The sequence below is a fragment of the Sinocyclocheilus grahami genome, unplaced genomic scaffold, assembly GCF_001515645.1.
Source record: "Sinocyclocheilus grahami isolate Dianchi unplaced genomic scaffold, SAMN03320097.WGS_v1.1 scaffold418.1, whole genome shotgun sequence".
NCBI classification, from domain to species: Eukaryota; Metazoa; Chordata; class Actinopteri; order Cypriniformes; family Cyprinidae; genus Sinocyclocheilus; species Sinocyclocheilus grahami.
In genome coordinates this window covers 939,166-957,039 of record NW_015505597.1, presented here as the reverse complement: position 1 = coordinate 957,039, position 17,874 = coordinate 939,166, and the positions used below count along the sequence as shown (strand labels likewise).

The following is a 17,874-nucleotide window of genomic DNA, read 5'->3' as shown; positions in this document are numbered from 1 at the left end:
CTCAGTGCCCTCCGAGGTGGCTGACGACGCTGCAGCACCCCCAGTGGTGGCTGACAAAGCTACAGCACACCCTTAGAGGCAGCCGTCTACACAGCAGCGCCCCCAAAGGCGGCCGGAAACACCGCAGCGTCTCAGGCTTCTTCCATCTTGCAAGGCCCAGAGGCCATCCCAGAGCCCACTGCCAGTATGGAGGCCGTCCCAGAGCCTCCCAAGCTCCTTGCCCTGCTGGCGCCTCGCCCTATAGCACCCCTAGAGGCGGCCGATGGTGCAGCAGCAACTCGCTCTTGGAAATGGGGGAGGAGGAGGAGGAAGGCTTCTTCCGTCTTGCAAGGCCCGGAGGCCGTCCCAGAGCCCACTGCCAGCCCGGAGGCCGTCCCAAGCTCCTTGTCCTGCCGGCGACACCCAAGCTCCTTGCCTTGATGCTGGCTCCGCCCTTGAAGAATGCCCTGCCGGCGCCACCCAGGCACCTTGCTTTGATGCCGGCTCTGCCCATGAGTTTTGCTCTGCAGGCTCCGCCCAGACTCTTTGCCCAGCCAGCGCATCCCAAGCTCTTTGCCCTGCCAATACCGCCTAAGCGTCTTGCCCTGCTGGCTTCCTCCTTGATGTGGTCTCCGCCCTTGCCCCCTGCCCAGACTCCAGAAGCGCTAGAGCCTGCCTGGTCTGCCTGGAGTATCCCTGGTCCATGCATCCAGCCCCACCCTGGCTGTCTGCCGGGGTTCCTGTTAAGCCGGAGCCTCCCTAGTCTGTCCCTCCAGCTCCGCCCTGGTGGTCTGCCGGGGTTCCTGTTAAGTCGGAGACTCCCTGGATCTGTCCCTCCGACTCCGCCCTGGTGGTCTGCTAGGGTTCCTGTTTGGCCGGAACCTCCCTGGTTCGTCCATCCGGCTCTGCACTAGCCTCCTGCTGGGACTCCTGGACTGCCTGAGCCTCCCTGGCTCAACCCTCCCGCCCCTCCCTGGTCCCTTTAATGACTGTTTTGATGGTACTGGCTTGGCTTCCCTCCTTTCCACCCTTCCTTGTCTCTATTGTCTCACAGAGTATTTGTTATATAAAAAGAGAATATATAGTGTGTTGGATTGGTCCAGACGCTACACCCCTTTCTGTATTGTTGTCTCATTTCTTCTGGTCTTGTGTCATGTTCCTGTATTGTTTTGGTGTTCCTTGTTAGGGTGGCGTCCCTTTTGAGGGGGGGTAGTGTCAGGGCTCTGTCACTTCGGCCTAGTTTATTCATGGTTTTGTGACAGAGCCCTGACACTCCCGTAATGTCCTTGTTTTCATGTGAGCGTGCAGCTTCGAGTAGGCTCGAGCCATGCGCTCTCGTCTGCGTGTCCGGTTTCCTTGTTTCATGTTGGAGCATGGTGTTCAGATCCCGGCATTCATGTCTTGTTGAGGTTCGGTTTCATGTCGGGGTTCAGACACTCGTGCTCCATGTTCTGTCTTGTTGTAGGAGCGTGCGGACTCGAGTTCGCTCGGGCCATGTGCTCTTCTGTCTGCGTGTGTTGTGTCTTGTGTAGCACGCGGTTTGTGTTCGGCTGCGTGCTCTCGTCGTCTCGCGTTGTTCGTGTTCCTATCGGCTGCATGCTGTTATGTTATGTCTTGTGCTGTGTAGCACGCAGCTTGCGTTTTTCATTGGCTGCATGCTTTTATGCTGTCATGTCTTGTGTGAACACACGGCGTATGAGTATTCTCATTAGCTGAGTGTTCGTGTCTTGTTTTGTTCAAGCACATGGCTAGTGATTGTTTTGCTGGTCATATACTTGTGTTTTTGTTTTGTGTGAGCACATGGCTTTTGTCCTTGTTCTCTGTGTGCCATGTAGGCCTGGGCGATAAAATGGTATCAATATTTATCGACTGTACACCTTCTTCGATATCGATAGAAAAAAATGTTCGATATAACGCACGATATAGGCACGTGCTATGAGTGACACAGACAGCAAACACAAACATGAACACATGCTGAAATGAGTGCTGTGCCTTCCTGTGATGAGGAGATTGTGAATAAAGAATGAATATTAGTCGAATTTAAAATAAACATTTGCATTTGAATGTTAGGTGTGCATCAGGGAGTGTCATCAGTGGTGTGCGAGATGCGGCTATTAGTCGAATTTAAAATAAACATTTGCATTTGAATGTTAGGATTTGAATAACCGCTGCTGCGTTATTCTTTCAAAATATTATAGAAGCTCAATGCGGAGAAGATCTTGAATGGGTTAAAACCGAAACCAAACCATTCACACAGAATGCATATTCACCGCATTTTTTAGACAGACAAATATGACTGCTGCACTCGCATCTCACAGAAGAGATGTATAGAAAGTCATGCAAAGTTAAAACAGTTTAAACTTTTAGAAGACACATCACAAATTTGTGGAGGTTTATTCCTTTTCACTGCGTCTCATATGTTTTTAAATGCAGTTTGTGTGAATGGCGCTTTGGCTCTTTGGATTAAGCAATGCAAATACATGATGCCGTTTTGTTCATAATTGTTTATGCAATTTACGAAATTATATTATATTTTTATCAGTTAATTTAGACGTAATGCAAGTTTTTATAGAGTTACTTGCTAAATGCGCTGCATTATTTTGCTCATTGCGCCCTTCTGTGGCCTCGGGAGACAATAAGACCTATACAATAAAGACCTATTTAATCTGCATATAAAACATTAGAAATTAGATATTTGTTTACTTTTTATTGTGTTTGATTGTTAAAACAAAAAATATTTGTCTCAATAAATTGTTAATTATAAATACAGTGGTTAAATGTAAACATTTTTTCTATTGATTTTTGTTTTAAAAAAGGTTATAAAAAATGTCAATAATTATCGATACCGAACGATATGAAACATTATATTGTTGCTAAATTTTTTTGCTATATCGCCCAGCCCTAGTGCCATGTGCTCTCATGTCTATTGTCTTGACCCCGCACATCTTGTTTCCTGATTATTGGTTAATTTGCCCCACCTGTCTTCCTTCGTTACCCTCCTCATTTGGTCCCTATTTATTCTTCTTGTGTTTGCAGTCCCGTGCCAGTTCGTCGTCGAATGTTCCCTGTTGTGTGCCTTGTCCTGCCAGCCAGTCAAGTTGCCAGCTGTGTTTTCCCCTACGGGGTAGTTTTTGTTGTTTGTTTTGCTTTATTTTATTATTAATAAAGCCCATTCTCCTGCACCATTGAGTCCTCGCTTCATCCCTAGACCCCCAACCCTGACAAACAATGGCATCCCGCAGAGAAACGACGTCAAGATACAACACATTTCCTTACCCCACCGCACAGTTTCCACCTTGTTCTCTATGGAAGTGATAATGACAGGATGAAGTCAGCAGCACTATTATAACACATCCTAACTTTTCTGAAGTGTGTTTTGGCACTTGAAAGTATGATAAACAGACTGTGATTATCAGGAAACCCTATTCCTGTAAATAAAGGCACAAAAGACATTAAGCATGTGCAAATAACGTAATCTGCTGAGACTATGGGTTGTCAATGTAATGTGCTAATTGAATTATATATATTATATATATGAATATATATATATATATATATATGCATGCTATAGCCAAACTTCTCAAACAGAATTGAGGCTTATGTTGAATGATATGAATATAAGACAAAAAAATATATCAGATATAAAAATAAAATAAAGAAATCTAATTTTCTGAATTATTTGGGAGCAAACACCATTACATGAAAGTAATTGCAATTAATCACTATGTCAATATGTAACTAACATGTACTTGTAAATTAACGCAACTAATTTTCATATATTGAAAACACACACACACACACACACACACACACACATCTGCCAAGACTGTTCAAAAGATGATGTTCCAAGATAAATTTCTGCTCAAATGGTGGCAAGGAATGCAAAGCACACAAAACATTTTGGACCAGATTTTGTCCAACAGCTGGACATGAACATGCGTGTGTGTTCTGCACTGTTTCTCTGTGAATAGGCTTTCTATTTAAGCTACGCTATATGCAGAGTCTAATTTTAGCTGTTGGCAGTAGTTCTGAAAGATGTTAACACTAAACATGTGTGCTCACAAAGCACGGACAAAGAACTGGAAAATAAACACACACTGGCCTGACATGCAAGTTCCTGAGGACAAACCACAAGAGACAGCTAGTAGTGTGAGCTAAACGACACAGTTTGGAGTGGATGGGGGAAATTGTGAGTGAATGAGAGGTCAGTTCTGGCTTACTCCTGGAGCTTATCGGTTACATGGGGTTGTGTGTACTGAAAGGTTAGTTCTGGCTTACGCCTGGAGCTTATCAGTTACATAACCATGCTGTTTGACACAATACGATCAGTATGGATGTGGCAGCCTGTATCAAACTCTGACTTCCGGTAAACCAACCAAAAGTACCCTGACACCTTAGGGACACATCAGATCTCTTTGTGCATATTATTAAACAATTTAATTTCTATTTTGAACTGTATTTAATTCCTGGGATGGCAAGGATTCATTTTCAGCAGCAATTGCTCCAGTCTTCAGTGTCACATGATCCTTCAGAAAGCATTCTAATATGTTGTTTTGGTGGTCAAGATTTTTTTTTTATTATTAGCAGTGTTGAAAACAGTTGTGCTGCTTAATATTCTTGTGAAAACAGAGATACCTTTTTTCAAGATTCTTTGATGAATAGAAAATTCAAATGAACAGCATTTATTTTAAATTATAATCTTTTGTAACACTGTTATGTCTTTACTCTCATGCATTCTCGCTGAATAAAAAAAAAAAGGACCCCAGAATTTTGAGAGTGTTTTTGGTGCAATAATGCGTTGTGTGAAAGTTGCAGATGACCTCAAACATCTTGAGAGATAATTTAAAAAAAAAAAGATACGATTAAGAGGCGCATTGTAACCACATGCAAATTGTAACATGGAGCAAATCTCACATTCTCAACTCACAATTCTGGTTTGGTTTACTTTCACTGTAAGTACAACTTATTGGTTTAAAAAGAGGGGAAGAGTCAATTATTTTTGATGGTAATGCCAGAAATTATGCTATGAATGTTGTCAAATTAGCTTAACTTGCATTAGACCTTCTAAGGTTTCACTGTAAGTGGCACAAAATGAAATCATTATTTGCAATTATGTGTATGACAATTAACGACCTGCCAAAATATAACTACGACAGTGGCAGATAATAACTTTTCAAACTAGCTACAGAAGGAAAAAAAAAAATATATATATATATATAAAAGACATTTTGATTCTGAGAAGGTCACTCCGAATCTGCCTGAGGTAGCTTATTAACATCCATGTCAACATTACTGTCTGCCTTTCTAGATAATGAATGTACAGTGAAAGGCTCCATTAAGCCATTGTGTCTTAATAGCCTAAAGGAAAAAATGTGGACATTCAAGCTGCAGGAAATGCCAGAGATGATTCGACTGGGGCCAAGGTAGAGGTTAAGGCAGCAACTTACTCTTTGCAGGCGTTGGAGACGTGGGCAGGTACAGTGTATTTGCAGTCCATGATCATAGTCAGGGTCTCGCTGTCGTTGGCCTCTTGGAAAGGGGGCTGACCGCACACCAGCATGAAGAGTATGACCCCTAGACTCCAGATATCTACAGGAGAGAGGGTTAAAATGTCATCAGCATTTTCAACAGACTGTTTAATTCATTAGAATAGTGAAGAGAGAGAAGAAAAAAAAAACAGAGTCTTCATTGTCTCAGGAAGGCAGAACGAAACAAGACAGACAAAGGTCTACATACCTACAATTCCAACCAAGAATTTGGCAAAGAGTAACATCTGGCACATTATTTGCATTCATTTTCAGTATTTATGATTCTCAATAAACAGTGTCTGCTTATTTTCCCAAGGTAGTGAGACACTTTCACAGGTGGTTTTGGTGCAGACCTAATTTCAACTGATTTATTTACTTTTATTAGTGTGAATAAAAGCTGTCATCTAAACTTGTTTGCACACAAAAGAACTGCATGATTCGGTTGAAAAAAAAACAAAAAAAACATTCTGGACCACATCAAATGTATCAAGTGTGAACATTATGGATTAGTTCACTCCAAAAAGTGAACTGAAAAAAACCCCACATGACTGAAGACAGACTGAAAGAGTGTTCTGAAAAGAGCGTTCTGAAGAAAAGATGGATGGACTAAGTTTGTTTTCAAACTCAATCAAATGTACCAAGTTTGAACACAATTTTAAAGGATTAATTCAACCAAAAATGAAAAGCCTATCATAATTTCACAAAAAAAAAAAAGATTCAGATTAACAAGAGTGTTCTGAGGGACAGGGGGACAAACTGAATTTGGTTTCAAACTCAATTAAATGTGCCAAGTGTGAACACCATTTTTAAGGATTAGTTCTCCCCCCAAATGAAAAGCCTATCATAATTTCACAAAAAAAAAAAAGATTCAGATTAACAAGAGTGTTCTGAGGGACAGGGGGACAAACTGAATTTGGTTTCAAACTCAATTAAATGTGCCAAGTGTGAACACCATTTTTAAGGATTAGTTCTCCCCCCAAATGAAAAGCCTATCATAATTTCACAAAAAACCTCAAATGATTCAGATTGACAACAGTGTTCTGAGGGAAAGAGGGACAAACTGAACTTGGTTACAAACTTAATCAAATGTACCAACAAGTGTGAACACAATTTTGAAGGATTAGTTTGCCCAAAATGAAAAGTTGGTCATAATTTTACAAAAAAAACAAAAAAGAAATGATTCAGATTAACAAGAGTGTTCTGAGGGACAGGGGGACACACTGAATTTGGTTTCAAACTCAATTAAATGTGCCAAGTGTGAACACAACTTAGAAGGATTAGTTTACCACAAAATTGAAATTGTCATTGTCTCATATCATCTCAAACATTTCTTGCGTATTATACTACAAAAGAAAAAAAATTTAATAAATGGATTGATTGTTAAATTTTAGGGTGAATGATCATAGTGAGACTGGCATACAGGGTTTCAGACTATGACTAAAAGAGTCCCAAATGTGACAAAAAATAAACATTTGTGACAATGACTTATGATCTAGAAACCACTGGAAACAGTTGGGAAAACCAGTAGAGAGCTCGCACACAGATATCCCTGGATTTGTCCCTGAAGTTCTGTGCAAATTTTACTAATCACAAAATGCTAGTTTTAAAGACGTGTGGTTTCTAGAACTGATGACAGTTTTTCTGTAATCGTGCGACACTAATGTGCAAAGTTCAAAATGCTCAGTGACTCTGTGCTCTGGTGGTGAACAGCGGAAAGTTAGGGAGAAGTGGCCGAGCCCATTGACAGACATTAAATCAATTTAGCAGCGTGGGTGGCCCACAGACTGAGAAAAATTGGTTTGTCTCAGCCAAAATCTGCCCCACGAGCCCTGACTGTCAAAACACAAGGGACGTAATTAACAAGTGCTACGGAATGTTCAATAACTAAACAGCGGAAAAAAAGAAGAAAAAAAACACTGCATGAGCGAGCGGTCTGCAGCGGCATGCACTTCCTAATCTTAAATCAGAAATTGCAAGTACAGCTGTAACTGAAATGAGAGAGAAAGTTTAAGCAAAACTTCCATTAGCCCTTCACTCTCCAGGGATGTCACCGCAACTACCGCAACAGTTTGCAGTGGCAAGAGGCAAACCACTTTAATAGGCCCATTTTATGAAATTGACAACACATTTGAGAAAATGGAAGAGGCATGATTTCTTGCTCTAGCTTGCACAGATGGCAGGGGTGCATTTCTAGAAGGTAATGGGAGATATTTTATCTGATAATGGCCCCTCGGAGAGCTCCAATCTGCTGCGGAGTGTGCAGCAGTACACCTGAGGCACTGAGCAGCCGTGGTTATGCACCGTGCCAGTGGCTCTGGAACGTTTCCGTCCCTGCTGGGATTGTTCGGCTGTAATGACCTGTACACCCACAGGCTGCGGGTTCTGCTCTGACCACTGACAGACAGATGGATCAGAAACAAATCTGGCCCAGCAAGAGGTCACTGTATAGCCAGATATCCTGCAGTGTTTAAAACTCTACCACTGACACCAGGGTAAACACACAGCATGCTCTACCTATGGACAATATGATTGTGAGAGCTTTGTCAGTTCTGATTATTAAATTTCAACTAAAAACAGTTCAGTCATGGTGGCAGCAGAAAATAATATTATATTGAATGCCGTCTTTTGCAGCCAGATTTCTGACTATGAACAAGGGTCTTGAAGTACACACTTAAGGCCTATTCACACCACACTATAAATAACTAGAACTATAAATATGTTGTATGGTGATAATGTTCTGTATAAGCACACACTGCAGTTATGCAAGTCTAAATTCTGATTGGCTGTGAATGTTAATCAGCTGAATTTTTTATTATATAGTTATAGTTGTGGTGTGGACTTCCCATATTCTCAAGGAATTAATTAAAGTGAAAGAAGTGAGAGAATTAAGATGATTATAAAAACTTTATAGTTATAGTTATCTTCCTTGCTGTGAACAAGCCTTTAGACTTGGAGCTGTCAATAACTCAGTCTTGTCAACAGAGCTGTCAAGGCTAATATTAATTAATTCAAATACTGTATACTCATACCCACAATGGTTTGAATGCGTCTCCAAGATTAGCATGTTTTTAATTTCTCAATTTAAATGTATTTAAATATTTGTTCCGTTTGGGATGGGCCTACAGTTTGGCATAACATTTTGTTATTAAAACATTTACAAAATTGCTCCACTGCTTATTAATATTTGAAGACCTTTCATCTGCCAAATCAAAGTCATGCAACACGATTTTGCAGTTTCAAATATGTCCCACATGACCTTTTCAGTCATTAAACAAACTTCTTGAAAATGGTGTAAAGGTTTTCAAAACCAAATGAAAGAGATAATCCATACAACGCACCTTCAAGATGCCAATGGTGTTGAAATATTAATGCTTTCAAATAAAGGTCTGTGCAACATGCCATGCTCCAATTTTAAACAAAATGTGAAAAAAATTGAGAATCAAATGTACTCGACTGGCTTCATAATCCATGATCTTTTATCCAGACTTTACATTGATAAAAGGAACTTCACTGACCATTATGAGCATCAGGAAATAGAATGGAGAGCTATGCTTTAATAAATCAAAGTCTGTTTAATTTTGAATGATTGAAGAAAGGGTAGGTCCTGAACCAATGAACAGACCAATATGCTTAACGCAATAATAAAAAAAAAAAGTTATGACATGCCTTAAACAGTAGAGCATTGCACTAGCAACGCCAAGGTCATATTTGATTCCCAGGGAAAGCAAGAACTGATAAAACATATAGCTTGAATGCAAAGTCACTTTGGATAAAAGCATCTGCCAAATGTATAAAATTCTAGGATTGCACTGGATCTTTCTATACTGTTGAGCAATGTAATTATTGGGGACCAGGTGTGCCATATATACTGTATATACATGTACATATACTGGTACATACATACATGCATGCATACATACACACACACACACACGTCTGGTCAGCTATCCTTGTGGGGACTCTCTATAGGCGTAATGGTTTTTCTACTGTACAGACCGTATATTCTATTGCCCTACACCAACCCTACCCCTAAACCTACCCCTCACAGGAAACTTTCTGCATTTTTAGATTTTCAAAAAACTTAATTCTGTATGATTTATAAGCTTTTGTACCCGTGGGGACCACAATTTAGGTCCCCACCGTGACACGAGTCCCCATGAGTCTGTGTGTAGTCAGGTTTAAGTCCCCACCAGGATATATAAACCAGTACACACACACACACACACACACACACGCGCATATAAATCTATTACCAATTTATTAATGAAAAAAATAAAGAAATCAAATGTCAAAAACAAAAATGTTTTTATCACTCCTGTCATTCTGAACCAACAACTTTCATTTACATGAATGATAGAATTTTCATTTTAAGTAAATTAAATAGCTTTAATGTGTATTTATTTGTCAATTTTAAATGTGACTTAAATGTTGTTAATTATTTATTGATGTTTAATGACATTCTAACCAAGAATAAAATGTTTATTTACTTGTCAATTTGAAAATAGGCCTAAGTATTTTTTCTTCTTCTTATAATTAAATAGATTTTTTTGTGCGGCACTCCATCCCCCGGTTTCACAGACAAGGCTTAAGCCTAGTCCCCGACTAAAATGTAAATCTGAGCTTTTTCAACTGAAAGAAACTTGCACTGATTTATCTTGAAATAAGTCAGTGCCCTTGTTTTGTCTCAAGATGCACATCAGTAATGTTTTTTCTAAGGCATGTTTATAAAAATTACTTCAAAATCCTAATTGAACTATGGCCTAGTCCTGGCTTAAGCTAAACCCCGTCTGTGAAACCGGGCCCATATGTATTGAAAAAAATAATCCTGCTGTCCACTGAAAGATCTGGTTGAAATAATTTGAGCACTGATGTTTCAATGCTTGACCTGTGCACAACTGTAGCTCGGCGTTTAAATCCATCTAATTCAATGTGCTAGAAAACGTTGACACACATCATGTGAAAGGGCCTTTATTCACTTGATGCCATTCAACACAGGACTCAGCACACTATTATAACAATCACAATCAAGTTACTGATAGATCATGCCTTCGCCAATTCATTCGAGAAAAGAAACCCGCGACAAAAGCCGTACACAAACAAAGACACTGAAACTCTCATTGAGATACTGACATCATAACAATACGAAGACATTCAGAGACAACATCTCTGACATTCACAGCTCTTTGGCACATCAAAAAGATCAATCCAAGCTAAATAAATCAAACAACTCATTTCACCGTCTGAGTACTTCAAATATGAATGCATTTGGCGACAGGACAATGCCTCAAACACACTCTCTCCAGTGCTAGACAAAGACTAATGGGTTGTGGCCAAACAGAGGGCTGCTTTAGTGCTTTAGAGTCCATCTGTGGTGCTCTGTCTGTCAGCTGTGGATGAACTTCAAATGCAGTTCCCTCATAAAGAAACAATGGCTCAGTCTGTGAAGTCTGCAGTAGAACTGTAGCAAGTCAGCAACAGATGCCATCACCACTTCGCCCCCTCGGTGACTGGAGTGCTTTTCTTTGTGTCAAGCTGTCAGATGCAGCTCTATCCACGGTTCGTTGTCCCAGTGCACTTGACGCCAGGGCTCATTATGCAAAACTTGGGTTATTTTAACCTCAAGACTGGACAATGCTCAAGCCTGGATGCATCTTAGACTGTTACACAACCTTGGCGCTAGAAACGCCTGCACTAAACATAAAATATTTACAACATAATGTAATCCAAGATCGATTTGCTAGCATGGCGTGCACATACACAGTCCATCCCTTACTAATCGCAAATGCTTTATTTAAGCTTTTCAATGCCCTGCTGAACACCTAAAATAACAAGAATCAATCAATCAATGTATTAATAATAAAAAAGAAATACAAAAAAATCAATCAATAAAAGTTGCATTTAAAAATTAGTTATTTTAGTTGACATTTAAAAATTTAAACATGACTTTAAACAGCTTAAAATATGCATATTTATTTATAATGTGGGTGAAAATCAGCATGTTAGACCTCTGGGGTTTGCTGTAAACTAGAGCTCTCTAGAATTCAGACAACAAAAAAGCTCACATGGAAAACAGCAGTGACCTAATGTTCTCAACAATGAATCCGATTACTACAAAAAAGGGTTAGGCTTTAGAGTCTGAAGAAAATCAACTCATTTTAAAGTTAAAGTAGAAGATCCATTGCAGTAGATCCGCTATGGGAGCTTTTAGGAGTGACGGTCATGCTCTCATGTTGAACGTGACAGGTGAGCTGACATTACGTAACACAGGTGCAACATAGTCTGCATGCGAGTGGTGTGACTTTAAGGCGGTTTTAAAATGAGCCTGCCAATACTGTTAAGCTGTTCTGAGTGTTTTGTAAGCACACAGACATGTATTTGCATACTGGCCCAAGTCAAAACACAGACAGACAGACAGATACATAAGGTTTTTAGAAAAAAGTTAAAGATTTTACATTAAAAAAAATAATAAAATAAAATAAATAAACAGTACAACAGGGCACAATTTACTGCATTAACATAAAATAATTTTAGGAATAAAGGAATATTCCATATTTATTTATTTTACTGATGTTTTACCTGTATTTTGAATGTTGCATTTCATTGCTTTGTGTTTTAGGGTTAACAAAAAATGTCTGTAAAATGAATAGATAATGTCCAGGCAGAAAATAACCAGTTTTTTATTTAATTTATTTTTTAACAGTGTACCTTCACATGCAGTAAAAACACTATATGTGCATTGTATTATCTGTAATTTACTGTAAACTACTGTCAAATGTATGGTTCTTGCAAGTAAAAAAAAAATGAATTAGCATTCTCAGAAATTCCTGTGGCATCAAATCATATGATTGCATTTTATATAAATAGTTTTGTTTCTTCTTATTTTTGTCATCTTATTTCTGTTAAAGGCTAAATTAAATGCCGAGTAAATTGGCAAATTAACTATATCGCTATGAAATGTACAGTATGGTAAGAAGTTGTATAACATGTTACTCCATAATACCTGGAACATTAACACTGTATGCTCACACTCCATAAGTGTAATTGCAAGTAATAGCACAGAATAAAATTCACACAATTAGAGGCGTCATGCATATTCGTAAATAAATACGATGAGGTTTGAATTCAGTGTTTTCTTCAATTTTCTAACTCTAAGAATGAGTAATAGTGGCACTGCATGACAGAAAGCATGACACTTTCAAATACACAAGACCATAACTAGTGCTGTACAGCCATAAACTGAAAAAAAATGATGTACAGTTCTTCCAAGCTAAAAAAAAATCTGGTCCAACTCTAAATCAGATGCCTATAATTGCAGTTTACCAAATGTTACGTCATAAAAAGTACTTTTCAACAACATTTGATTAAACGTTAGTTACCCTATACTTATGTAACACAACGTCATAACACATTTTTAGTTACACATACAATGACTCAAGGCATTTGGACACTTGCATGATGGATGAAAATGGATGAAACAAGATATGAAAACATTTGCAAGTCAAGTTATAAAGCCACTTTAGAATAAAGTTGTTGGGGGGGGTTTTAAGGCTTGCAACCTGATGAACATCTGAAGTACCAAAGGAATTAATTTATTAATTAAAAAAATTAATACAACAATGAAAAAATTTTTGCTACATTTAACAATTTAAACATGACTTAAACTGCTTCAATTTTGTATGTTTATTTGTCAATTTAAATAGTGACTATCATTCAATTTTACTACATTTTTAAAATTCTAATAAACTAGACAGTTTAAATGTATTTATTTGTAATAAATGAATGGAATAAAACCCATAGGGATCTAAACAACTATTTCAGTTTCAGGGCAGGGCCTAAGGGTTTTTGTATGTTTGTGGCATCTGTGTGCTCTAACTGATGCTTCAGCAAGAACTGAAAGATACAGATTTGTAGCACATCCTTGTTTGAGGGCAGTAGGTTCATGAGGAAAAGTCCTTTGCCCTCATTTGTCCCATCACTCCTAACCACTGTGTGCCCTCCTTCTGTGCTACCACAAAATAAAGAGTCCTATTGAAACAAAAGTCAGACAGCTACTGAAAAGACTCACTGTCTGAGAAGAAAGGTGTTTGTTACTGAACAAGGAAGTTGTGTGCAAAAACACGCACACACAAAACATATGAAGTGCCTAATCACTGCACAGACACCTGCGACAACAGAGAATACCAACTGGGGAAGGCCAGTCAGTTTTATTTTTAGACATTAATAATGTTCTCGGCTCACGCAACTAGACACCAGCTGATCTTGCTTGATATTAACTGAGTCCTCAGAGTTCAGAAAAACAGATGAACCAAAACATTTCATCTGAAAAGACCATCGGGGAAACCAAACTTGATGTGAGTGATGAAGGGAACAACTGGCATCAAAAGAACACTGCAAAGCACTGAACACCGCAAATTCTGCTGCTGTGAACCACCGTGGTACAGTTAGCTAGTTGGCTAATGCATTGTATATGAGGTTGCTAAAATCGTAGAAAACAATTTGATTTATTTTAATCAATCAGAACGAGTTTAAAATGACATCATTTTTCAAATAAAGTTTGTTCATAAATGTAGATGTCTGTTTATTATTAAATTTAGCAAACTAGTGTTCCAGATTAAACTGCTGCTGTGAACCACCGTGGTACAGTTAGCTAGTTGGCTAATGCATTGTATATGAGGTTGCTAAAATCGTAGAAAACAATTTGATATATTTTAATCAATCAGAACGAGTTTAAAATGACATCATCGTTTTTCAAATAAAGTTTGTTCATAAATGTAGATGTCTGTTTATTATTAAATTTAGCAAACTAGTGTTCCAGATTAAAACTAGGGATGCTCCAATCCGCCTTTTTCGCCTCCGATATCGATTCCGATACCTAGGGTTCGGTATTGGCCGATACTGATACCGATCCGATACCAGTGAAGTTTTTTTCCCCCCATTTAAATAAATGTAGAATTTATATATCTCTGTGTGTGGAACTGATAATCATTCTTTCACAATCTACTAGATACAGACTACTTCATTATAAAGACAAATAAAATAAACAATAAATATGAAAAAATATAGGCCTATGTATATTTATAATCTATGACAAAAATGTATCATAAACTAGGTTAGTGAATAATTCGGCAGCAAAAGTTATTCTAGAAAAATCAGTGCACAATAATTTTAGAAATCCAAACATTTAGTGAAAAAACAATATTTTGTGGAGAACAAATAAAAGTGTTGCACTAAATATGGTAAAAGGTTACACATTGCTATTTGTATTATAAAATCCATTCATTAAAAACATTCATATATATGTTTAAGTAAATACTATAAAATTAAAATACATTTCTTTTGAATGTATAGCATATTTTTTAATAAGGCAATGCTGCACACCGGATGCGCACATTGTAAGCGCTTCGTGTTAAAAAGTGCAAAGCACAAAGGGAAGAGAAATTGATGCGTAGTGTATTATATCTTCGCAACAGTTATTGAGCATTTATTTTAACAGTTTTAAATATTAGTTACTGTGTAAATACATGTCTATGATTTTGCAAAAAGGAATTTATCTTCTTGCCGGAGTTTAATGTTGTTTTGTTACTTGCTACCCGGGTGTCTGTGAGAACAAAACACGGGCGTAGAAAAGACTATAAATTGTTTTTAACGTGCACAGTAACTGAAATTTAAAACTGTTAAAAGAAAGGTTCAATAACTGTTGCACAGATGTAATACACTACGCATCAATTTCTCTTCACTTTGTGCTTTGCAGTTTTTAACACAAAGCGCTTAATGTGCGCACATTGTAAGCGCTTCGTGTTAAAAAGTGCAAAGCACAAAGGGAAGAGAAATTGATGCGTAGTGTATTATATCTTTGCAACAGTTATTGAGCATTTATTTTAACAGTTTTAAATATTAGTTACTGTACACGCTAAAAACAATTTATAGTCTTTTCTACGCCCGTGTTTTGTTCTCACAGTAGCAAGTAACAAAACAACATTAAACTCCGGCAAGAAGATCAAGTATACTGGGAACACAGAATGATCTTGGAGAGAGCTTTACCGAGCTGACTGCTGTAACCGAATGCGACCAGGGTTTAAAGGCTGAACGAATGACTGACAGCCACAGCGGAGAAAAGAGTTTGTGTGAACTTTAATGTAAGGACTTAAATATTCATATGTAGCTCACATTAAGCTATCGTGTGGCTTCAGAAGTAACACAGAATAATTCGCACAATCGGGGTGAAAAAAAAAATCTTGGATTTGGATCGGCCCTCTCTGACCGAGACCCGATCCGATAAAAATGGCACTATCGGAGCCGATACCCGATATGAATATCGGATCTGCGCATACCTAATTAAACCCTAAAGGGATAGTTCACCGTCAAGTTGTTCTAAACCTGTATGAGTTTATTTTGTCTATTGAACACTAAGAAGATATGTTGATTAATGTTGGTAACCAAACAGTTGACGGTAGCCACTTATAGTGTGTTTTTTCCCCCCAATAAGTCGATGGCTACCGTCAACTGTTTGGATACCAACATTCTTCAAAATATCTTCTTTTGTTCTCAACACTCATACAGGTTTGTAACAACTTGGGGGTGAGTAAATTATGACAGAATTTGAATTTTTGTATGAACTATGCCTTTAATTTAAACATAAAACATCATTTTTTCCCCCTGATAAAGAATGTTGCAAAAATGTTTATTAATTAAAAAAACAAACAAACAAATATATAAACAAAAAGTTTGATTATTTTTTAAGCAATAGTAAGGTGTAGGTGTAGTAAGTATAGACAAAAGGGTTGGGTATAGTTTGGGTTTTTTCCGATACCGGTGCCAAATCGAAACTTTTAAAACGGTACCGGCCTGAACCGATACTTAAAAAAAAATTTACCCAAAATAGGATGGATTGATCATTATTTAACACTATAAACACATTTGTGACCCTGGAGCACAAAACTAATCTTAAATTGCTTGGGTATATTTTTAGCAATAGCCAAAAAAAAGATTTTCTCAGTATTTTAATTTGTTTTGCACCCTCAGATTCCTGATTTTCAAATAGTTGTATCTCGGCCAAATATTGTCCTATCCTAACAAGCCATACAACAATGGAAAATTGTAAGTGTGACAATGTATAGTTTATCTGTGTTATTCAAGCCACCGCTGGTATTTTCATCATAATTAATTATATTTATAATCCATTGCTAATCGACACAGCCTTTTTACCATATGCTTTTTACAGTATAGAACATGTTTTCTGCCTCATTGATCAAGTATACTGGGAACACAGAATGATCTTGGAGAGAGCTTTACCGAGCTGACTGCTGTAACCGAATGCGACCAGGGTTTAAAGGCTGAACGAATGACTGACAGCCACAGTGGAGAAAAGAGTTTGTGTGAACTTTAATGTAAGGACTTAAATATTCATATGTAGCTCACATTAAGCTATCGTGTGGCTTCAGAAGTAACACAGAATAATTCGCACAATCGGGGTGAAAAAAAAAATCTTGGATTTGGATCGGCCCTCTCTGACCGAGACCCGATCCGATAAAAATTGTGGAGTAAAAACGTTATAGTGTTCTCTTTTGTTGGACAACATGTTTAGAAACGCTTCTCAGTGCAAGTCATTTCAAGGAAATGTTTTAGGTTTTTTAATTTAAGCGTGTTTAGCTGAGCTAGCTAACGGTTGGCTACCTGCTGCAGTCAGAGCAAGTGTAATTACTGCATTCACGCGCAGTGTTGCCAACTAATTTTCAGGGGAAGTTGCTAAAGGAAGGTCGATTTGTTGCTAAAAGTTGCTAAATGACGTTGTGATGTCATTGCGCGATGACGTCATTACGGAATCACGACGCAAAATTGTGTCACTACATCAAATCTCAGCCAAAATATATTTTATATGTTCATTTAGATTTGTTCGTAAAATAATATAAATGCATAATATAATGTTAAAATATAAATAACTATTTTTATATACAACATTGAACACTTTTGAACGATTACAAGTTTTTTTATTAGCTAGTAAACTAGTAAAACTACACATTCTGAACAATTATAGTTTTAAGCAGTGTATTAGTAGTCAGTATGCTACAATCTTAAGAAAATAAATCACAGGTTTTTATCTGCATTTTAAATTACGCATTGTATTTTGTGTTTTCGGGTTACAACGGATAATGGATAACGGATAATGTCCTGGAAAATTATTAGCACCTTTGCCATTTTTCTAGATATTTTTCTTACAGTGACTGATCACATGTACAGGCTACTAACAAGATGTATCATAAGTGAACAATTATTAAATTATTATTGTTATTATCAAATTGAACAACTGCAAATAGCAATAACTTAATTCATGTGATGTATGTACTTCTAGGCATCTTTGGTTTCCTCT

General features: G+C 37.7%; 1 protein-coding gene across 1 annotated transcript in view; it reads right to left on the bottom strand.

Annotated features, from left to right (window-relative positions):
- LOC107551216 (SNF-related serine/threonine-protein kinase-like) overlaps positions 1-17,874 on the bottom strand; it is a 52,494-nt gene that overhangs the window by 16,267 nt on the left and 18,353 nt on the right. Inside the window, exon 2 of the mRNA XM_016232756.1 lies at positions 5,427-5,568. Coding sequence (XP_016088242.1) covers positions 5,427-5,568 — 142 coding nt within the window. The remainder of the gene's footprint in view (positions 1-5,426; positions 5,569-17,874) is intronic.